Source organism: Trachemys scripta, chromosome 5 (assembly GCF_013100865.1).
Source record: "Trachemys scripta elegans isolate TJP31775 chromosome 5, CAS_Tse_1.0, whole genome shotgun sequence".
NCBI lineage: Eukaryota > Metazoa > Chordata > Testudines > Emydidae > Trachemys > Trachemys scripta.
Window position 1 is genome coordinate 27,829,263 of NC_048302.1, and position 24,689 is coordinate 27,853,951.

Below are 24,689 nucleotides of genomic sequence, written 5' to 3' on the forward strand. Positions count from 1 at the left end.
CATCAGCATCTGGCATTGCCCCTCAAAGACCTTTCCTAATCATCAACCAGCAAGGTGGTCACCTCAGCATTGATACCAATGCTGGGATGATTTCAAAGCATTCCAAGAGCTCCTGGTATGGATCGCAGACACACTGGAGATCCAGACTTCAGTAATATCTGAAAAATCTCACAAGCTATTCATTTTCCTATCTTCACCTTCTCCATAAATGTGGGATTGCTAGATCCAGCATGAACTCCATGGCAACTGCTGGCCACTGTATCACTAACAACATATCAAGAAAAGATACCAGGTGCCACCTTCCAGGTTCAAGTATTTTTATTTTCACCCTAATCCCAATCTCTAGTGGTCTCAGTCATCCAAGAAAAATCGCATTTGGCCAAGAATATGCATAAAGATCCCAAATGATTGGATCTGCTATCTCTATATCACCAGTGAGTGGTGGCTAATTGCCAGGCTCTCCTAGACAAATGAGAGTTTCTTACATGGGACAGAGCAACAAGCAACAAGCTCCCTCACAAGGCTTGAGAGGAGCTTAAAGACATTGGAAAAGATGGACAATTGGCGGCAAATATGTCCCCGCAATCCACAATGGATGTAGCTAGATACACAAGCACTGTGGTGTTAGTGAGGAGGGTATCCTGTCTCCAAGCTTAGGGAATTCCTCATGAAATGCAAGCCATAACTGAGGATTTGCCATTCTCACTCTGGACATTTCCAGAGCCCTACAGGCGAGTCTCATCTTACGAGGGGTTCCGTTCCACGGTTAGCGTGTAAAGCGAAAACTGCGTATAGTCAAAACTACATTGAGTTGAATGGTGGGCGGAATCGCCCGCACTACAGGTACAGTATTAAAATTGTTATTTTTCTCTCCTTTTTTTGCCGACCGCGTAAAGCTGAAATCGCGCATGTTAAATGTGCGTAAGATGCGACAGACCTTGTGACGAACTGGGACTGTTCTTACTGGGGTCTGGGAATGCTGACAGGGGAGTGTGGCTAGGATAGTCTGCATTGGGGGATGGGAGTCTGCCCGAAGGCGAATACCTGAGCGTGTAACATGAGAACCCAGGAAGGGGTTGGAGGCCAGGTGACACCTTGGCCCGGGGAAACTGAACAAAGGCTGTGGGAGGGGTCGCTGAAGGCAGAGTGTTGGAAGCGGGCTGGAGAGATGGCTGGGAGGCAGAGATGGCTCTGACCCCCCCAAGGGGGGGGGGCTGGGATGCCCTGGGACCCCAAGCTGGACCTAACTGAGGGGGGCCCTGTTGTCTGTGCCTGCAAGACCTGTCTTGGACTGTATTCCTGTCATCCAAATAAACCTTCTGCTTTACTGGCTGGCTGAGAGTCATGGTGAATCGCAGGAAGCCGGGGGTGCAGGGCCCTGAGTTCCCCAATACTCCGTGACAGACCTATATTTTAATACCTAAAGAGGAGTAAACCCTTCCAGCACCCTCCCTGTTTCTTTGTGTATTGAAAGGCAAAGTGATCTCTCCACGGAGACTCTCCAAGTGGATTACACGATCCATTTCCACTTGTTACTATCTGGTTGGTGAGCCTCACATGTGAAAGTCAAGACTCGCTTTACCAGAGCTCAAGCGAGCAAGTCGGCATTTGTCAGAAATGTGCCAGATTCACAGAGCTGTAAGGCAACTACATAGACAAACCCACTGACCTTCTTTAAACATTATGTACTTGACATGCAGCCAGGGCAGATGCCAAGTTCCGAAGAGTAGTACTTCGTTTTTTATTTGATTAGCACAGATGATATTCCTCATACCCACTCAGGGGGGACTGGAACAATTTGTATAGGGCGGGTGCTGAGAGCCATTGAACCAAACAGTAAACCCCAGGATATAATGGAAATCACTTCAAACCAGGGCATACAGCAGTACCTCCAGCACTCTTAGTTCAAGTGCCAGGGTACCCACTATCCAAAAGAAGAAACTGCTTGCCAGTCACATACAGTGGGATTCACACTGACACATTCTCAAAGAAGAAAGAAATGAAGCTTACTTCTTTGAGGGAGCCTCTGCATATTCCCATTTGTGGGATCAAGGTGCCTGCACCACAAACTTCTGGAAACTTCTGACAAGCAGTATCCATTGGGGCCCCTCACTCCTCCCTTTTCCTCTGATCCTGAAGGGTTCTGATGGTGTAAAAGTGTGGAGTGGCCCCAACCACACCTCAGCTCCTTCCACTAATTTGGGAATTCTTGCCCTGAGATTCCAATGAAGCGGGGAAGATGGGCAGGGAGTGTGAACATGCAGAGACTGCTCTTGTAAGAACTTCAGTTACAGGTAAGTAACCTTCATTTCTTCTTCGAGTGGTCTCTGCATATTCCCACTTGTGGGAGTTAACAAGCAACAGAAACTCCAAGAAAGTGGGCTGAGGCGTTCTAGGTAAACAAGGACTGCAGAACGGCCAGAACAAGCATCAGCTCCGGATGTCAGGTCAAGAATGAATAGATCAAGCTTCTCACTTCCCCAAGATAAGTTTTAACTGAAGGAAATTTTTTTGCTAAAAACAACGTATGTAGCTTCTTATCTGTCATGCAGCATGGTGTGATGAAGAAAGCATATGGGCATGCTGTGGACGTGGCCTTTCTCCTCTCTCAGTGGTGCAGCAAGGGCTTCCGCCCTCAGGCTTCCAGTTCCCCAGCTGTTGCCTTTCTGGGTGGAGACCCCCATCTTTCTCCCTTCTGAATGGGCTGTTTCCAGACTGCACAGTTCCCTGCTTTCACAGTGCATTTTGCAGCACTGACAGGTTGCCAAAGGGCATCTGCTGACTATCTCTTTAGACAGTCTACTTACCATAGGGTAAGTAACTGTTCTTTATTTTTTTCTGAATAAGGACTTCAGGATTTTGTTCAATATGAATTAAACTCTGGCAATTCTACATTATGTCTGGTTATTGTATAATAAATTTACTGGTGATTGCGCAATAATGTTGGCAGCCATTTTAAGTTTGGCCTAGCTCCTTTCCACTGCCTAGATTATAATATAATATATGGAGATATACCTATCTCATAGAACTGGAAGGGACCCCGAAAGGTCATCGAGTCCAGCCTCCTGCCTTCACTAGCAGGACCAAGTACTGATTTTTTGCCCCCCATCCCTAAGTGGCCCCCTCAAGGATTGAACTCACAACCCTGGGTTTAGCAGACCAATGCTCAAACCACTGAGCTATCCCTCCCTTAAACCAGATTGCCTCTCACCTCTTATCCTCTGGTTTTACAGATTACCTACTTCCTCGATCCTTAGTTCCTTCACAATTTACACTCCATAGTCTTCCCACCCCACTCTACTGTATAGTTTTTTCTATCTAATCTATCCCCATCTTCATGTCTATCTGACTGGCTACGTGTTGTATAGCTTGCTATTCTCCAGGATGTGGGTGAGGTGTTTTTTTTGTTTTTTTGTTTCAGTAGGATTTCCTCCAGTCCTCTAACATGAAAGAAAAAAGCCGGTTTAATGCAGGATGCTACAAGTTTATATGCATATATTAAAAAGATTACAAATGATAAGCACATCTACTTACCATGAGGTGGAGAACTGCCACCATGACCCCCAAAAGCCCCTTCTCTTGCATTACCCCCTGTTCTCAGTAGCTACATACATGACAGGGGTAAGCTTGGAATAAAGAATTTCTCGGTATAAATTTGGATTAACCTGCATAACTCATATGTGGCTACACTATGCATTAGTAATGTTTCCATCTCTATCTCATGCCTATAAAACGTAAATATGAACCTGAACAGATAGATAGATATGGACATACAGAGCACAGACAGTTAACAACCTAGGGATAATATAAGGTTCCTCTGAAACAATTCCTACATGAATCCTTCATTTAAAATGTGCTGTGTTTTCATGAAGTATTAGCTTTGGTTTCATCGTTACAGCTTTCTGGGGAAGGGGGAAAAGAAAATAACATATGAGGATCTTCTCTAAATTAGGATGATAGTTTCTTTTCAAAGAGAAACTGTAATGAGTCATCGCTACACATTTTTAGAGCCATTTACTGCAGGTATTGCTCAGGAATAGATAAAAGGCATTCTAGTACTCAGCCCTTTTTCAGAGAGGGTTTTTTTGCTGATGGCATAAGAGTGCCCCCTATTGGAGTTCCGAGAATGAAAATGCCCACTGAGACAGAAACGTCGAAACAGACTGTCTATTTCTCACATTAAGTATAGAATATTGCAGACTTTTTATCCACCACAGTAGATGTTTTACAAGATATTTTTATAGATAAGAAATCCAGAGTACACAGTAGATGATAATTATGTAGCCGGTTTACATGAACATAGTATCACTTTTAAAACTTACTCGCTTGATGGAGTCCCCAAGACACACAAAATGTTTCTCACTCTAATCAGCAGCAGAAAGGTTTTAAGCATTAAGAGACATACATGGGATCACAACAACATAAAGGGAACCCCGATTCACTACTAAAACCTACTAGGGGAATCTTCTGTTTGTTTGGGGACAGTAGGTAGACAGCAGTAGGCAAATGTAAACATTTGTCATTTCAGTGGCCTCAGAATCACTCATTAATAAATTGTGCTAAGAATGTTTGTGACATCTGTCCAAGTGTTTTTAAAACCACTGATTTAAAAATGAAATGTCTACCAGCTGCTGTTTTTAATATCACTTTCTCTGCACAAGCTTCTAATATATTGCTGTCTCAAAAATTAAATCTGGGATATTATTAATTCTGCCTACAGCTTTTTAAATAGAAAGTGAAAGCTAAACATGAATGCAATGGGCAGCCAGAAAATACAATATATGGAATATGGGGAATATGGAAGGTGGAAGCAGGGGCTCAGGAAACCTTTTTTTTTTTTTAAGGCATTAGCATGAATTACAAAAGATGATATACAATAGAACTGTATGTCATGAGCTGTGAAAGTACATCTGGGGACCCTTTCATCAGAGCCGTCCCTTGGGTACTGCGAATCGGCCCCGGGCCCCACACTTTGGGGAGCCCCGCGCGTCAAGAAAATCATGAGGAGCGGATGGGGAGATGAGGCAAGAGACGGGAGGGTGAGGAGGCGAACAGGGAGGCGAGCAGCAAGTGGGCGGGGGGGGTGAGAGGGATCCCTCCTACCAGAACCTCCCCTCCCCCCGCGCCTCCTGCTCCCCAGCGGGCCCCACCGATCAGCGCCTCCACCTCCCTCTTAGCGCCTACCACCAGCCATGGATCAGAAGTTTAGCTGCTTTCACAGCGTCAGGAGGCACTGGGGGGGTGCACAGCGCACTTGTGGGAGGGGGCAGAACTGGGCAGGGAAGAGGCTGGGGGGCAGAAAGAGGCGGGACGGGGGTGGGGACAGGATCTGGGGGAAGCATCTCCTTAGGTAGGGTTACCATATTTCAACAATCAAAAAAGAGGATGGGAGGAGCCCCGCCCTAGCCCCGCCCCCATCCTGCCCTAGCCCCGCCCCTGCCCCTTCCACTCCCTTCCACTTCCTGCCCCCTCAGAACCCCAACCCTCCCCCCCACTCCTTGTCCCCTGACTGCCCCCTCCTGGGACCCCTGCTCCGAACTGCCCCCCAGGACTCCACCCCCTATTTATGTACAGGCGTGACTACCTGCCCTTTCCTGGTTATTATACGCGGCCAGTCCGCATCCACATCCAGTAGTTAAAAAAAAAAAAAAATAATAATTTAAATTGGAATTTCATCCATTAATAAGTATTTATTATATAGTTAAAACCATTCTATTGAAGGACAGATATTAAATAACACTAAATATGTTAATGTTCAAAACAATATTAAAAATTTGAAAATTTAGAGCATGGAAACCAAAATAGCTAAAATTAATTTTGGCAAGATACACGGAATGGAAACTCCGGGATCTTTACCTGTCACTGAATATAGCCATCATACCAATAGTGGAATATAAAACAAGTCTACATATACTCTCCTTAAAATTTTTACTTCTGTCCATTCCCAATAATTGTAACAAATCATTATTACCTTCACTCCACTTGCCACGCGCCCCAAGCACAAAACCAAAGAAGTGAATATTTTTACCTCCCGTTACGTTTTTAATTTCTTCCTCTAACTCAAGATAATAAGCCACCTTCTCACTGTGGGCTTGTTCCAAACTTCCGGCATTATCCTCCCATCGCACTGTAACATCAACCACCACTGCTGTATCTCCTTTTATAAATATAATATCCGGCTTTCTTAACTCACCCTTACTATTTCTCAAATGGGGCTCTATCATTGCCTTCCACCCTAATTTACCAACCTTATCTACAACTGCAGACACTACTCTATTATGCCTTTTTATCCTAGCATTCTTAATCTTATAACATTGTCCTGAGATATGGGGAACAGTCTCCCGCACTTTACCGCACCATCTACAAAGAGCATTCACACCTCCTCTTCCTCTTGCTAATGTCTCCCTAGTAGGATAAATATTTGCCCTAAGCTGCAATTCTGCGATATACGCTGACGATTTAACTTTACTAGAGTTTCTAAAAATCGAATTACTAATTAAATCATTTTTAAAATATTTTATCCCTATTCCCTGACATCTCAGTTCCGACCATCTTAAAAATTCCTCTTCCCTCCATTTCTTGGGATGAGATGTTACTGCACTAAATGACAATATTTTATCCACAAGATTTTCTCCTGCATATAGATAAGATAGGTCCATCCAATCATCTCTCGAGACAATATGTCTCCTCCATTTACGAATTAACATATTTGGGATTTGCACACTAAACTTAGTGAGAGCTAAACCACCATCCCTACCTCTAGAATAAAATATCCCATCTGTGGTACACTGAGGTAAATGTAAAATCTCTTTAACTATTTTTCTAACTAACACATCAAGATCGTCTAAAAGATTAAAAGGGGGTTCTATTAAAAGAAGATTATAAAATAGCTTCGGTAAGATGTATGTCTGTAAAATTAATATTTTTTGGGCCGGTTTTAATGGGGCCTTAATTAAATTCTCACTCCAATCTTTCAATTTTTCTTTAAGTACCGGTCCCCCTACACCTATCCAGGGATCTATTCTAGCCCCTAAATATTTTTCAAAATCCCCTGGTTGAACATATTCAATCTCCTCTGACCCTATCTGCCAATTATCCTTAGGATTAACTACATAGGTTTTATGTTTAGTTAAAATATGAAAGCCTTTCGTTTTCTTCACATTAACAGAGAGATTAGTATTTTTACAAAACTCCTCTAAGATACCCAAATTTTTGATCATTCCTTTATATGAGCTACTTAAAATTGCCACATCATCGGCAAAAGCCAATGACGTGACACTATTACCCTTAACATAAAAAACACTTCCTTCTACTTCTAATCTAGTTAAAAGGGGATCCATAGCAATATTAAACAAAATTGGGGACAACGGGTCACCCTGCTTGACCCCCCTCCTAATTAAAATAGACTCAGTAGCTTCATCACCCACCCATACCCTAGTTGTGCAATTATCATAAAGGTCCCTAATAATATCTATAAAATGTTCATCTATACCAAATCTTCTCAACCCGGCTATTATATGTCCGTGTCCCACAGAATCAAATGCTTTAGCCAGATCTACGAACACTATTGCAATTTCATTCCCATTTCGTTTAGCCCCTTTAATCAAATTATCTAATATAGCAATATTTTCCTCACACCCAGGGGTGGATATAAACCCTTTTTGTCTACTACATATCTTAACTGTTTCCACCAGTCTTTTTGCTAATATTTTGGTATAGATTCTAATCCAAACTGACCTAATTGTCAATGGTCTCCAAGATGTTAACTTCTTCATTTCCTCCTCATCTTGTGTCTTTGGTATTAAAATCGTTCTATTTTTCTTAAATTCATCTGGTACCTGTCTATTTAGAAACCATATATTAAAAATTTTTGTAAGTATTAAGGAGTCTAAATTAAAAATATCCCACAAATTGCTCACTTTTACTTTATCTGGGCCAGGAGCACTATCTTTTCTTATTTCTCTTAAAGCTATTCTAATCTCATCCACAGAGATCGGACTCATTAATATATCATTATCCGCATTCTCTGTGGATGATGGCCACCCTATCATATTACCATGTCCAATTGTTCCCAAAATATTTACATAGTATTCCTCAATTTCTTTCATAGGGATAGCACACTTAGCCTTATCTGGCTCTCCCATTATAATGCGAGTCAATCTTCTTCTATCCTTATCAAATAATTGTTGATAGAATTTATACTTAGCTTTCTTTGTAGCATATCTCCTAATTGCATTAAATTGCTTCCTTCTCCCCTCCTTTCTCATCTTCCCTTTTCCTTTATTCCTCAACTCTATTTGACTTTCATTTCTAGGGTCCTTTCCCTCTACTAATGAATAACATAATTTTTCCAACATTGCCCATCCGAGAGCTTTTGTTAAATCCTCCTTTAATAATCCTTCAATTTCCCCTAAACTATTTATTATTTCTCTTCCCTCCCTACTTTGTTTTCCCATTTACATATTTTCTCCACTAAATCCACTTCTGGATGTCCTTTTAGTGGGAAAATCCTCTCTCTTGGGGGCGGAATTTCTAATATATTTACTCTAATGTCCTCTACCTCAGTCACTTCTTCCCTATCTCCTGTTACCACTAACTTCTTCTTTGCTAATTCTCGTCTTTTATCTGATATTTGTTTTGGTCCTCATCTCGCTCTCAATACATTTATTTATATTCCTTTTCCCAATATATTTCCTTTCCAACTGTATAAGCTGCGCAACCTCATCTTTGGTCCATATATGAGATCTAGTCGATCCCTCTTTGATCTTACTTTTAGCAGCCATATCTTCTTTTCTTTGCTCATTCCTCACAGCAGGGTGTCTATGTCTACAGTGTTGGCTCAATCCAGATCTAGTATGAAAACCAAGCCCACAGACCGAGCACGTATGGCTCTTCATTGGGGTATCCGCCTTCTTGGGTATGCACTTGGGGTAGTGGCAAGCTATATTATGATATTGAGAAGATTTTCCACATTTACTACATACAACTCGTATGGATTTACTTTTATGAACCACATTAATGTGTTTGGCCCATTTACCAAATGTTGGTAATATCTGGGGACATATTGGACAATTAAAACTATCAACGGGATACTCTAAATAAAAAACCCCATCCTTCCACGAACTACTTTCTAATATATTTATATTACTACCAGTACTGTTAAGATCCTTATTACGATCCCTATTAAAATCAGTACTTGGTCTAAAACTATTTAATAAACTAGACCCATTAACTAAATGAGCATTAAGATATCCCGATTCCCTAACATATGGATCATCAAATGTACTTAAATACTTAAAATCTGGATTAAAACTGTCCATAGTTAAATCATTAAAAGTGTCCCTTGTAAAAACCATCGGTAAGATAGATAAAATCTCCTCACCATGATCATCACAAACATTCTCCTCTACCTCCTCTCCATGCTCCACTGGGAGGACTTGATTCTCACTCTCATGCTCATGAGACTTCATTATAGTCCACACCATTTTATCCATTGGTCCAGCGACCCTGATCACACCCCTAATATATTTAACACTGTCAGCCGGGGCATCAAAGCCAACAGCGGGGCGTTATTAACCCGGTCCAGCGCCAATCCGGTATAAAAATATAAATTACTTTTTTCCATAGCTAAAAGATTTACCCTTCTCAGGGGGAAACTAACCCTTTCCAGGAGGAAACTAACCCGTACCTGGGGGAAACTTACCCTTTCCAGGGGGAAACTAACCCGTGCCTGGGGGAGACTACCCTTACCAGGGGGAATCTAACCCTTACCAGGGGGAGTCAACCCGTACCTGGGGGAGGCTACCCTTACCAGGGGGGCATCCATGTGGCACCATATGGGGCTGCCCAACCCCGTCCCACACCCCACTGAATGTGGGTTCGTCCTCCGCAATCCGCCTGACTATCCAAGCCAGTTACCGACTCTCACCACGAGGAGGTAGCGATTGGACTTGCAATCCAGAGGCTTTCCTCAAAGAGGGGTCCCAAACAGCATAATGTCGAGCTCTAACAGGCGTGTGAGAAAAGGCTCAGATCTTGGTAGGGGTTGCCCCTATTGACCGGGCTCACGCCCACCCCCACCTCACCGATAACCCATTCTCTCACTACCCTCAGGCAATGTTTCCGTCCAAGCCCGACAGCTGAGAGGGTCCAGAGACGCATGTAGAGCCATTAAGAGAGCCTCCCTGTGCCTTGTCCCCTAACTGCCCGCTCCTGAGACCCCTCCCACCTATACTCTGACTGCCCAAAACCTTACACCCCCAACCCCCAGACAGCCCCCCCCGAACTCCTGACCCATCCAACCCCCCCCCCCGCTCCCTGTCTCTTGACTACCCCCTCCAGAACCTCCCTGCCACTTCTCTGACCCCCTGGCCCCCTTACTGTGCTGCAGAGCAGCGTGCTCGGCAGCAGGGGGAGGGGAGCAGGGTCGGAGCTCCAGACTGCCGGAGGCCCAAGGCGAACGGCCGGCCAGCGATCTGCGAATGCGGGGGGGGGGGGAGAGAGAGGAGGGGAGTGGTCTCAAGTTGCAGGGGAGAGGAGGGGGAAGTGGAGGAAGGGCTCTGGTTGCCGGAGCCCCGTGCGATGGCACGATCCGGCCAGCTGCCCTGTAAGCCACGCGTGCTCTGCATGGGGGGGGAAATCCGGACATTTACAAATTTCCCCCGGACGCTATTTTTAACTCAAAAAAGCTGGACATGTCTGGGGGAATCCGGACGAATGGTAACCCTACCTTAGGGATGGCCCTGCCTTTCATGGTTTATAATATAGTGATATAGTACATCTTGGTCAAAGTCAAAAAACAGGTAGTGTTGCAGGATAGTTGTGCCATTAAAGGAAACTGGGCTTGGCTCTCCTGTTCTAGTCCAGGTGGATGATGATGAGGGCAGGGCAGCACCTGGGGACTATAAGGGTATGTCTACACTGCAATTAAAAACATGCAGCTGTCCCGTGCTAGCTGACTCAGGTTTGTGGGGGTTGGGCTGCAGGGCTGTTTCACTGCAATGTAGACTTCCAGGCTCAGGCTGCAGCCCAAGCTCTGGGACCGTCCCACCTCACAGGGTCTTAGAGCCTGGGATCCAGCCTGAGCCCAAACGTCTACACTTCGATGAAACAGCGCCCAAGCCCACAAGCCCAAGTCAGCTGGCACAGGCCAGCCATGGTTGGCTAATTGCAGTGTAGACATACCCAATAAGGTCTTGTGAGCAAGAGACCAGGAGAGCAGAGCAGACTGGAAGGGCAGGAGATAAGAGCTGCCAGAGACAGAAGGTGGTTCCTGCGAGAAGGATGAAGACAGGAGAGCAGCCAGAAGGTTTTGCTGGCTGACAGGTCTTAACCCAGAGAGCCAGGGCTGGAGAAGGCTGAAGGTGACAGCAGCAGAAGAGGGAGATGCCTGCTGGCTCTAATCCAGAGAGATGGAGCCAATGGCCATAGGGGGCTGAAGGAAAGGGGAGCAGTGAAGGGGCTTACCCACTGATGTCTCTTTGCTGGAGAGCTGGACCCTGAGGAACAGTGGGGAGTGAAGGCATGGGGAGTGAGAGGTGCTCCCAGCAGAGAGGCTGTGGGAGCTTCCACTGGGAAGAACAAGATTGTACACATGAAGGTAGGGCTGGACTCTCCTGGCAAAGGGATGGAGATGTGGCAAAAGACACTGGCATATGGTGAGAACAAAGCTGGATTATTTAAGGACTAATTTCACTGGGGTGACATGCTGTGGGACATTTGTGCTATGTATTATTAATAAATGTTGATGGACTTGAGAACATGTTTGCATGGATTTGCTGGGGATCCAAGAGGGAAACTGAGGTGAGGGACCACATGCAGGGCTGCCCCTAAGCCAGGAGGGAGCACCTGGGAAGAGGTTTCATGTCTACAGAAGGCATGTGGGAGACAAAAGCTAAAATTTTCAAATATGGATAGGTAAAATTAGACTACTAAGGTTGTACTTGGCACATACGTGAACTGATTTTCAAAAGTGCTGAGAACACCACAGCTGCCATTTATTTTGCTTTACTATTAAGGATAAGAAACCTTTTATATTCAGTGGAAGCTGCTAGGTACTCAGTATTTTTTAAAATAAGGCCATTTATTTAGTTACCTCATTCTTGGCTCCCAGTCTCAAAAACTTTAGCAAAAACTATGAAGAAGAAATGAGAATGCAGTGCTTCCCCTAGAAGCCATCTGTATGGGCTTTAATAGGAACTGTGGGAAATCAGGCCACTTTTATTTAGGCGCCTAAATCGAAAATCTTGGCATCAGAATGCAGCTTTTTGGAGTCTGAAGACTGAAAACAACTTGTCTATGTTGCAGCAAGGAAATGGGATGAAGACAGAAAGGAAAGAGACGAGACTTCTGGTCATCTGGAAATATACGGTGGAGAAGAAGATAAATCTGAGGACGATGAAGAGGATCCGTATACTTTTGCCGAGTTGGATGAAAGTGTGTATGATATGATACTGGCATCTGATGAGGAGAAAAGAAAGCAACACGGATCCTTTATTATAAACCGGCCACCAGCACCTACCCCTCGTCCATTGAGTTCCCCTAAAGAAGAGAACACTCCCTATATAGTACAAGGTAAGGTTAGTTTAAAGATATTTACTGGCAGATAAGTGTTGCTCCGGGTAGAGTTGTCTGTTGTGAATGATGAATATTAATTTTCTAAAGATTATCTTCTACTTGAGGCTGAGGTCCTTGGCCTATTAATAAACTTGAATCAACCTATTCTCTCTTTGAAACAAACTGAAAAAGTATCCAAGTTGTTGCTAATTTCAGTTTTGCATCTAAAAGGATGCTGCTTTAAAAAAAAAAAAAAAAACCTAATCAAAATTACTTAAAATAGTAACACAATATGATGGAAGATGAAAAATTACTAGACCAAATACTCAGCTGGTGTAAATCAGTGGAGCTACACCAGTTACACCACCTCAGGATTTGGCCCATTCTGTTCGGTGTGTCCTTCAAGCGGTTAACAAATGGTGCAATATATTGCCCAAGTAACAATATAAAAAAAAATCTTTCCTTTCCCCAACCCCAGCTTCAGAACTTTCTTTACTGTGGTTCTTCCCTTAAATCCCATTTACCCCATTTGGAGTTACATTGTGAGACCTACCATTTAGCCAGCTTTTAACCCATTTAATGTATGCCCAGTTAATTTTTAATCTAAATGTTGTACAATGCCAAATCAAACACCTTACAGAAATCTATGTATATACACTCTTACCTTTATCAACACAGCTTGTAAATCATCAATAAAAGACATCAAGTTAGTTTGACAGGATCTATTCTCTAGAAGCCCATGCTGATTGGTATTAATTACATTATCCTCTTTTAATTCTTTATTAATCAAAAGTCCTGTATCAGCTGCTCCATTGCCTGGGATTGATGTCAGAGGGACAGGCCTATAATTACCCAGGTCATCCTGTTTACCCTTTTTAAATATTGGTACAACATTAGCTTTCTTCCTGTCTTCTGGAACTTCCCCAGTTCTCTAAGAGTAATTGAAAATCAACAATAACAGTTCAGCAAGTTCCTCAGCCAGCTTCTTTAAAACTCTTGGAGGCAAGTTATCCAAACCTGCTGATTTAAAATTCTGTCCATTCTTCTTTCATCTATCACAAATCATCAGTAAACCGCATTGAACTCGGGAAGAAGATGTGGAAAACAGCATTTAGGAACTGATGTTTCAGTATCTATGATTAAATATTTCTGTATCCGGAGCGCATTTCCTTTCCTAGCAATCTTATTGTGGCATTAAATTAGCATTTTGAAATAAAGTATCTTAAAGGTTTTTTTATGCACAAATTGTCATTATGATAGTTAATGAGTGAACCTCAAAGATATAGAAGCTTATTTTGGTAGGAATAATTACACATAAATTAGGATGTGTATCTGAACTTTATCAAAGTGATCTGAAATTCCTGCTTCTGAAAAATTGGGTTGGAAATCTCATGGGTGCAGGCGTTCCAGTGAGCTGTCTAGTACTTCCTGCTTTTGTTCTGTCAGAAATACTGTGAGAACAGTGTTTCCTCTTCTGTTTGAATTATTTGAAAAAGAAAAAAAATCAGTGAAAAAGTTATCCTGATTTATTTTTTTAATTAAACAAAAATCATACCAAGTTCAGTTTGAGTTTTGAGCTAAAGTTTGGGCAGGTTCTTAATTTATTCAAATCAGTTCATCCATCTCTAACAATTACAGAAAACATTATTTCACAATTGAAAAGCTCCTTTCTTCAGTTCAGTTTTATGTAAATAAGGATGATTCTGAAATATAATACTGGAGTTTAAACTATACTGAAGGGATGGAAATGAAAGAGAAAATGTATACAGTAGCGTGATTGGTGTTTGGCTGGGATGGGGCTAACACTCTGTCTCTAAAAAACAGAGTTACCTCAGGTGTGTCTACTCATTACAGACAAAGACAAATATGGTTGAATGTAGCTGGACTCATCGGAGACCAGCTGAATTATGGGGCTGGCCATAAAAAAAGGGAGAGGTTGTTAAGAAGTGGTTTGTCAAATGTGCTGGAAGTGTAGTTTGTTTTGTTTGGGATTTATGATTTGATTATTAATACACAGACATTTTAATTTTACTATGGGTAGTTTGGCATATTGTATTTTGCTGGCCTTTAAGTGTTTGTCTCCTAACATTTCCACAGAAATCTTAAGAGCTGTATAAAGAAAAGCCATTTTGCTACACTGAATATTCTGCATCTGCACCACATTCACCAAAAGGATCTTTTCTTTTACAGAGCTATTATGAATGGTTGTCGGTATCATCAGCATAAGCTATTTCCCTCTAGGTTTCTCAGAATTTATCTGGATGTAAAAGAATTGCACTAATTTCTTAGAAAGTCATCACTTAATTAGAAAACTAATTTTCTTCCAGCTTGTATTCTCTGAGAGAGGACTTGGAAGATAAGATTCTTGTGGTATGTTTAATTTAAATTCCCCATTCTCTTTATTAAGGACATAACCTTACATTTATCCAGTAATGGCAAGACAACCATAACAAAAGTCATGCCTTTCTTAAAGGCAGGGCTGGTAGCACCACCTCTTATTAAGAGTATCCAACACTTTCCATTATAAGACCCTGATTTCAGTTTTTTGAAAAATTCAGCCAAAATGGTTCAGCTGTTTTGGAAAATGAGAATAGGGGAAAATACATTGTTTTGTCCATGTTGAAAGAGAGTTCTTTGAAATGCTATAGTGCCCCCATGCTGTGGAGTAGGGACTGACTGACTGGCGTCTAGTCAGTGAAGAGAAGGAATTCTGATTCATCTGATTCAAATGTAGAGGGGACAAAAACTGGATCTTTAGGAAGGGAAAGGAGTAGATTGGGACCAGGAGTCTTGTGAGCCTGGGACTGGAGGAGGGAGGGAAATTGTGACCGTGAGATGGAAGGGGGAGGATTGGGACTGGCCGAGAAAGGAGGATGCAACTGGGAGCCATGTGGGGAACAACTGCTATCAGCTGCTCCATTAGCTATAATGGCAGAGGTTTGTGTGATGGATTAAAAGGTTCCAACCCTGCTGATGAACAGCAATGTGGGTTTCAATATGATGTCACAATATGGAATTTGTTTTGTCAGTTGGTTTAAAAAACAAAAACTCAAACCTGCGTCAAAAGAACATTATTAATGTTGTAAATTCAAGCACTCAAAAGTTAGGAAATGTCAGAATTAAGGTTGTCTGTAATTTGGCCCCCTTGTCCATATGCATCAATTACACAATCACATTTTTTTCCCCACAGGACACCTGGGTGATTCAGTCCACAAGCCTATTTGGTCCTGCTCTTGAGATGAATCAAGGTTGAGTAGTGTTGTTTGTAGGACCTTTGCATCATTAGTTGCAGCAAGATGGAAGATCTATACTGAATAAGACATGGGATTGCAGTAATAGAAGGGATGGTCTCATGTTTAACACAGTTGAATGCTGCTCTGAAGAGTTGAATATTCTGTCCCTATTTCTGACACAGAGTTTCTGTGTGGTGCTGAGCAAGTCACTTAAACCAAACTATTCACAAGTGGTCACTAATTGTGTGTTCCTCTTTTTTCTAGCCCAACTTGAGATCATGGGGCCTGATCTTCAGAAGTGCTGAGTGCTCACATTTACAACTGAAGTAACTGGGAGCTGTGCTCTGAATGTATAAAGTGCTAAGTACTCTGAAAAATTGGCTCCTCGTGTCTCAATTTGGCATTCAAATTCAGTGGATAATTTTGACCTTAATCTCTGTGCCTCAGTTTCCATCTGTAAAATGGGAATAACAACACAGTTTACCTCACAGGGGTGTTGCATGGGCAAGCTTAATTACAGCATCTCCTAACTTCTGAGTGCTTGATTTGGAAATAATAGTAAGGTTGCAATGTATTTTTTGTGTGAAATTTACTATGTAGACCACTTTGGGAAACTTTAGCTAAAAGGTGTTATTTAAATGTAAAATATTATTGCCAGGGCCCTGATCCTGTATTGTGGACTGGAGAGGTGTAGCCCAATGGTGAGTGTGGGATAGTGGGGGCTTGTCCAGGATTCTGAATTGTTGTGGCCCTCAGATGCTCAGGATGACAGTCCCCTGTCAACAGGAAGTAGGTAACCTACTGGTCAGTGTGTGTTGTCCTCTTCTATACCGCATCCAGAGAGGATACAAATCTGTTACTGCTACCACTTACAGGGTCTGCTTCTTAGAGATCAAGCGGTGGAAATGCATGCTATTAGTTTAGCAGATCCCCTCACATTCAGTCCTGATGCCAGCCAAGAGCGAGGCCATTTCACAAGTAGATCCTTCTTGAAGTCAGGAGCATTCGACGTAGGCAAAGGGTTATTCCCACAGGGCCTACCTGCAGAAGCAGGGCCCAGTTTCTGTTTACGGTGCTCACTCATAGAGAAATGATCAAATTGCATGTACCACCATTTATGTTTGTGCAAGTACAGCCTGGACTCCAGACTTTAAAACTGTCTCATGACACACTGTCTGCTGGGCACTTTGGCCAGTCTAAAATGCAGGGCTTGATTTCATAGAGTTTCTCATGGCCAAGTTTGAGTTCTCGTGACAGGGTACTATGTGTAGCACCGTGGTCACTGGGTTTGCTTCAGCACTGGGAGGAGTGCAGGATTCATTGAAGCCAATTATACACTTTCTGTTGTGGGATTGTGCATACCTGGTTGATAATCTTTGGGCTAATGAGGTAATTGGATGGAACAGGAAGCAAGAGGCAGCTCAGAAGGGTTGCTCAGAGGGTGAGCCTGGGCTGCAGAATGAAGGTGTCATGGAAGTCTCCCCTGGCTGTAAGCCTGCATTACACTGTGTTACTTTGTAAAAAAGAATAAATACACACCTTGGTGAAAGTTTGGGTGTGTGTTTGGGCCCATGCAAGCACACATACCTGAGCAGGCAGTGAAGTACACCAGATAGTGATAGCTCTTATTTCAAGAAATACATTAAATTCTGTGACCTTTGGCTCACAGAAGAACCCATGCTCAAAGTCACTTGGTCTTCTCCAGCCCTTGCTCACCCCACTCCATCCTTGGTCCACCGTGTCTCTAGATTTTCTTGTGGAGCTGCCCTGCTGTCATGGGTGCATGGTGGTGCTAGTCATGGTCAACCTCCTGACCAAGATGGCACAATTTGTTTCTGGCCACAAAATCCCTACCACCCAGGAAAAAGTGTGCTTCTTTTCTAGTTCCATGAACTGCCAACCAGTATCGTGTCAGACCGAGACCCACACTTCATCTCCCATTTTTGGCTTGAATTTTTTAAGCTCCTTAGCGTGGAACCCCCTCAGGCTAATGGGCAGATGGAATGGGTCAATCAAGTCCTGGAGCAGTATCCCTATTGTTCCCTGAACTACCAACAAGGTGACCCTATGCGGATTTTGCTTACAATAATTCAACCCAGGCCACAGCATGATAGAGCCTGTTCTATGTCAGTTATGGCTTCCATCCACGCGTTCACTGAGCCTCACCCACAGATTCCCCCATACCTGCAGCCATATTAAAAAAGCATAACTTTAGAAGCAGCCGGAAACAAGACTCACTGGACCAGAGAAATATGTGACTAATCAGCTTTTCCATAGATCACCAATAAGTGCTCTGCAGACCACAATTTGGGATTTGTTGATTTAGAGGCAATGAACATAGGACCCCATGATACCATTTATACACAGCCACTTTTCAGAGTAGGACCACGCTTTGAAGGATGATGGTCAGATGCTCAGCTGGTGTAAATTGGCATTGCTCCATTGACTTCCACAGAGCTGTGATAATTTATACAAGTTGAGTATCTTGGCCCTGTGTCTCCCAGCAGATGAAAGTAAAAGATCTGTAATTTAATGTTTTTATGACCCTTCAGCTAGGAGACTCCCCTCATTATTTTTTAAAATTGTTATGAGTTCTAATAAGGTTTCTCTTAATTTCATGTAATTTTTTGCCAGATTATACTGAACATGCAAACTTTTATACTGAACACTCCACTAAACGTACTGCATCTTTAATAAACAGTGGAGTGTATCTCTGCTTGTTGTTTAATGCACACCAGTGTAAATATTCTGTCTTTCTATGAAAAGTTCATCAAAAGACGAAGCTGCAGAGTGGTGCCAAATAGCGCTTTGTCCAGATGGTGCGCATTCCCTGTGTGCTCCCTCTCCATTCCTTAAATTCTTAATATTCCTTACCAGGTTATTTCAATATGTTTCCAGCTATGTGCTGTCAAAACAATTGTTAACTAAATGTATGAAGGGATTTTATTTTTATTTTACAGTGAAATTGCAGTGCTCATTATAAGTGCCAGATTAACAGTCCTGCAACCCAATTTTCTCAATTTATCCTCACAACAGGTGCAAGCTTTCCCACAATGCCCAGCAGCGTGCCCCAACTCAGACTTTTGAGGACTGCCTAATACATTTAGTATCCCTCATTGACCAGTCACTTACCTCCTTGCTGAACCTACCAATGAGGGCGCTAATTGTCATCAGTGTTTGTTATGTGGACACCTGGTCCAGCAGGAACTAGAATGAAGCCACAAACTTGTTTCATATGTGTCGTTAAAGAGCTCTCGGGGGGGCAAAGGCTTTTACTATTCTGCTTCACCCAACCAGTGACATGGTGTAGTCTGTCTCTCATTACATATCCCTGGAGCCGTATACATGAAATAGTATGTCATTTCCCCCCCACCCCCAAGTACATGAAAACATTTTAGCATCTAAAAGTGGCTATCCCTGGGACAAATTTCAAGCCAAAAAGTCAGTAGTGGAACAATATTCCAAAATCTATTCCAGAATAGAGTACAAGTTGCACTCTAGCATCTCATTTAAATCATATGAATTTGCACCACATGCAGCAACCAGTGGGTGGGTTTTTGGGGAACAGGACTATTCCATATAAGGAATAGGCAGTGTTTACCCAAATGCTGTAAAATTCCCTCATTTCCAGCACCTCAGAGACTCAAGAAACAACAGATTTCTTGTAACTATAGCAATCAATTCCAGTGTGAGAGATCTCTATTATACTAAGCACTGAGATTGTTTAATGCTCTAGTAGTTTTACTGGCTAGAATGGGGATTTTTTATTCTGCTTGTAAACTGGTATGCTAACTTTATTGGCTAGATTGGTAAACTAAGATTAGATTTTAGATGAGCAAACATTGGGGCATTAAGAAATCTACTGAAAAGGTGTAATGGGAGGAAATATTTTTAGAATGCACTACTGTGATTGAAAGCTGAGGAATCCATCTGAGGCAAAAAAAAGGGTGCAGTTTCATCAGTCCTCTGGGAGAAAAAATGCTACTTTGTATTAAATAATTAAATATTAATTGGGCTAGAGTGAGAAAGACACATAACCCTGTGGCTAGGGCACTCGCATGAGAGGTGGAAGACCCCTATTCAAGTCCCTTTGCCTCATCAAGCATAGTGGGGAAGGCCTATCTTGACCGTCTTTGAAGATCGCGCTGGCACTTAGGTGTGAGGATAAATACTCAGGTGTCTGCCTCAGGCAGTAGGGTGACCAGACAGCAAGTGTGAAAAAATCGGGACAGGGGATGGGGGGGTAATAGGAGCCTATATAAGAAAAAGACCCAAAGATCAGGACTGTCCCTATAAAATCGGGACAGTTGGTCACTCTAATGCCCAGAGGTGAAAACTTAGGTGCCCAGGGAACTTTTACAGTGGAAATTTAAGCACAGAGTGAATTTGGGCATCTACAGAGTTAAGACAGCAGACAAGAGGGAGTTTTGTGAATTGCAATAGCACCTAAATCTGGGGGTGCAAGTTCCTAAGTCCTTTTGTGGATCCATATCCCAAATAAGACATAATTTTGTTTTCTTTCTGATCCATCTGCAAGTACTGTATGCCTTTAACTGTCTCTCAGCATAAGTGACCACATGCTAGCAATAATATTTGTGGAGAGGAATAGGAGTAATTTGAAACTAAGAATTGCTGAAACTTCCCATTTTCTCGCTTTTTGAACTGCTTTGGAGGGTGTGATGAGGTGTGTACTTCACACAGGCTCTGAAGGGGTTAGTGTGGGCCTAAGAGGCCAAATAACATACCTGGCAGCACCTGAGAAAGAGAGAGAGGGAGGCTTAATGGATGACCAAAGCCCAACTGGGATGAAGCTGGATGGTGATTATAAAGCTAGGAAGTTTGTAGCACAAAGAGGCTCAAGGGATTTGGATAGATGTACCTGGCTCTCTTGCTGGAGCTGAAGTGGAAAGCTGGTCAGGCTAAGTTGCTGGTCAGGGGGAAGATGGAAGTGATAACAAATGATACTCAAACCAGGCTAGAAAATGTGGATAGGGAAAGCATTGAGAAAAACTGGATGAAAACAAGGAAAAAGAAAAGGATAGATTCTTTAGAACCAGCAGAAAGAACATCAAGTGGGAAGGCAGGAATGGGCCATGGGGGGAAATTATGTAACAGTAAAATCCCTAGCTAAAGAGAAAGTTAGGGTATGTCAACCACCTGATGATTGTTGAATGGTTCAAAGAAAGTGTTGGAGATATAGTAAGAGCTGGGAAACTACCTGGTGGAGTCTTGTTCTTTGTTTTTGGATTCCACTAACAAGTAGGGCAGCTCCTTAAGACAAAGATGCTAAGAAAGCTAAAAATGAACTGTTAGCTACCTGGATTCCTAACTGAAACAAACAGGGTAGATGCTACAGGTGTTAAAGATTTGGTCACATAGCAAATAATTGCAAAGGGAAATTAATGTGCAGCAAGGTCTCTGGAGGAGACCATTCATATGATAATTATAAGGAAGGGACAGAACAAAAATGTAACTGTGAAGGAAAACACAGCTCAGCATATGGAGAATGTTCCAAGGCAAAGCAAGTTAAAGGAATATAAAAACAAAATTATTAACATCTCATATGCAGAAGCCTTAGGAGACACCTGGAGGGACAAATAATACCCAGTTGGGGGCAGTGATTAGCAAGCAACAAAATACTGAGAAGAAAGTAATGAGTGCCATTGGGGTAAAATGAGATGATATACTACTTATAGAAAAAGAAATTGCATCTGTGACTGAAGTCATACATTGTACTTCTTTCAGACAGGAAAGAAAATAGAAAATGAGACTTATAGTTAAAGCTGCTGAAAAAGTACCTATGAAGTAGAAATCTATCAGAGGAACATCTCCATACTTTCCTAAGTGAAGGAAGTATTGAAGGTTACAAGAAGGGGGGTGACTATTTTTATCTGGAATGCACATAGTCTTATCGCACATGGGCAGGAATTAAAGAAATGTTATTGATATGAAAACAAAGCCTGATATACTATGCATAAAAATGACTCAGCTCATAGAAAAACTAAAATCACACATATAGATATGCTAGAGAAATAGGAAAGGGTGGGGGTGTCTGCACCTTTGTTAAGGAGAATCTAAACTGCCTTGATTTAGAGTTAAAAAGTTAAATATCAAGTATAATGCTGTTGAGATATTGATACAAAACATCTCTGCATCTCTCAAACTATATGTTTATAATCTCTGCAGAAAACTAGAGACTATAGAACTGAAAGAATTAACTGCTCATACATTATCTGCAGTGATCTGAACAATCACAATGGACTGTGGGAAAGTTGGAAAAATATAAGAATGGAAAATGTCCTACAGCAATTTTTTGAAGATAATAATTTAGTAATATTACGTGATAGAAGACCTACCAGGTTCACTGCAGCAGACTGAAGCCTGTCTTGCCGAGACCTGGGAATAGCTTTTAGTAACGTAACAAGCAAATGTATCTAGGAAATTTACAGAGAGGAGGGAATGGGTAGTGACCAGTTTCTGACATTCAATACATATCAAAAAAGAGAAAATACAAAGATGATACTAATACCCCCACTTGGAACCTGAAAAAATCAAATTGGAAACTCTTTAACATGAGGAACATGTGGGCAAGCAGTGTATAAGTAAGGATACTGAAGAATTCTGTAGTAATATTACTAAGGAAATTATAAAGACAGCCAGCCTGGATACACCTAGGATACCAACCTTTATAAAAGATAGAAAAGCATACTGTGGTGGAACAAGATATACCTATCTCATAGAGCTGGAAGGGACCTTGAAAGGTCATCAAGTCCAGCCCCCTGCCTTCACTAGCAGGACCAAGTACTGATTTTTGCCCCAGATCCCTAAGCGGCCCCCTCAAGGATTGAGCTCACAACTCTGGGTTTAGTAGGCCAATGCTCAAACCACTGAGCTATCTCTCCCCCTTAAGGAATGTGACCAGTTAATTAAGGAAAGGAACAAGGCATATAAGAAACAAAAAGCAATAAATGGTGAGGACTTAATGACGTATAAAAAAAAGTAAGGCACTTGCACATAGAGCTATAAAAAGGGCAAAAAGAGAAAGCTGGAGGAAATACTGTGGAAAAGTATGTAAAGATATCAATACATCAGAGGTACACAAACAGTTTCAGAAAGTGAATGGAATAAGAATAAGAGCAACACAGTACGAAGCCTTGCAGTAGAAGGCCATAGAGTAATAAGCTCCAACAAAGAAAAAGCAGAAATTTTGGCCACCATGTTTCAAAAAGTCAGTTATGATGAGGCTCAGGGGATAGAAATTATGGAAAGGAAAAGAACATTCCTTAATGATAATTATGAGATAATGAATAGGTGGGAGGAAGATGTTGATCTTATTTTAAATGAAAAATTCAGTATTAAGGAACTCCAAAAAGTGATAAGGAGCAAAAGCACCACATGAGGAAAGGACAAAAATAAGCTTCGATATGCTCAGATACTTCATACTAGGTGATGAAAGCCTGAGGATAATACTAAAATTAAACAATAGCATATAGAGGAAAGGGAAAATATCTAGGGACTGGAAACATGTGATTATTGTCCCAGTGAAGCAACCAAGCAACATGCACTCTGGGCCTGAGGCATACAGACCAATTGCCATTTCGGCATATTTAGGTAAAACTATGGAAAAACTGATGACAGACAGATTAGTAACATACTTAGAAAGAAATAGGCTCATAGATGGAACACAAAGTGGGTTCAGAAGAAGTAGGAGTGTGACTGACTACATTGTACTGATAGAGACAGAAGCACTTAAAAGCTTGAAAACCAAAGAGTAAATAGTAACCTTCTTGGACATAGAAAAAGCCTACAATGAAGAGAGGAACTTTTGTAAAAGGTAGCAACTACCTGGATGTTGTAGGAAGAATGTATAGACAGATAAGAGATTTTCTAAGCAAAAGAACTATAAAATTCCAGATGGAAGGCCTTTTCCAACATATTTTGGAGTACCACACTGACTTTTTCTGCAGCACGCAAAAAAGATGAGCATGGTGTGGATATCACATTACGCATGCACATACACAAATGCCCTCCTTGTGACAGGAGAATGAGACTTTTATTTTGCTAAAATTTATTTTGTTAATATATATGTTTTGCAGAAGATTAGATGTAATTTCCTCCCATTGTGTCAACAATATGCCATGCACCAGACAAGAAATTTCAGCCCACTGTGTTTCATTGTAAGACTGCCGTTTTTCATTCACTAGCAATGAAGAAGCTATAGATGTAGATATACATAGAATAATGTTCAAAGCAAATTCATACAGTATCACTTCTCTCTGTACAACAAAAATGGGACTCCAAAGTCTAATAAATGTATCCAACGTTTTAGACTTAGCTAATTGTTCCATTTTCATAATTTACCTAATATTTCTGAGATGCACTGTGAGAGGTCTTCCAACTTCTAACTATCATATGTTTACTTACTAATAGGGCATGGCTACACTTGCAGATGTAGAGCACTTTGAGTTAAACCAGCCTTCATAGAGCGCAGTAGGGAAAGCACTGCAATCTGTCCACACTGACAGCTGTAAGCGCACTGGCGTGGCCACATTAGCAGCTCTTGGAACCAGGGATTTGGAGCAATCAAATTTTTGAATTGCTCCACTCCAGCTCCAGGCAAAAACCTACTGGTCCGGGCTCCAGCTCCGGGCTCCGCTCCAAGCCCTGCTTGGAACGGCCACAGAGAGCAGTGCACTGTGGTAGCTATCCCAGCATGCAAGTGGCTGCAACGTGCTTTTCAAATGGGGGGGTAGGGTGGGGTGGAGGGTGACAGGGAGTGTGTTGTGTGTATGTGGGGAGAGAGAGAGTGGGTTTTTGGGGGGCTGAGAGCATGTCAGCATGCTGTCTTGTAAGTTCAGACAGCAGCAGACCCCCCCGCCCCTCTTTCTCTCTCACACACAA

The 24,689-nt window shown here is 42.1% G+C and overlaps 1 protein-coding gene across 1 annotated transcript in view; it reads left to right on the top strand.

Moving 5' to 3' along the window:
* Positions 1–2,239: 2,239 nt before the first annotated feature.
* The window catches only part of LOC117877851 (B-cell scaffold protein with ankyrin repeats-like), a 56,235-nt gene continuing 33,785 nt past the window's right edge, over positions 2,240–24,689 (top strand). Inside the window, exons 1-2 of the mRNA XM_034771418.1 lie at positions 2,240–2,294; positions 12,307–12,573. Coding sequence (XP_034627309.1) covers positions 2,240–2,294; positions 12,307–12,573 — 322 coding nt within the window. The remainder of the gene's footprint in view (positions 2,295–12,306; positions 12,574–24,689) is intronic.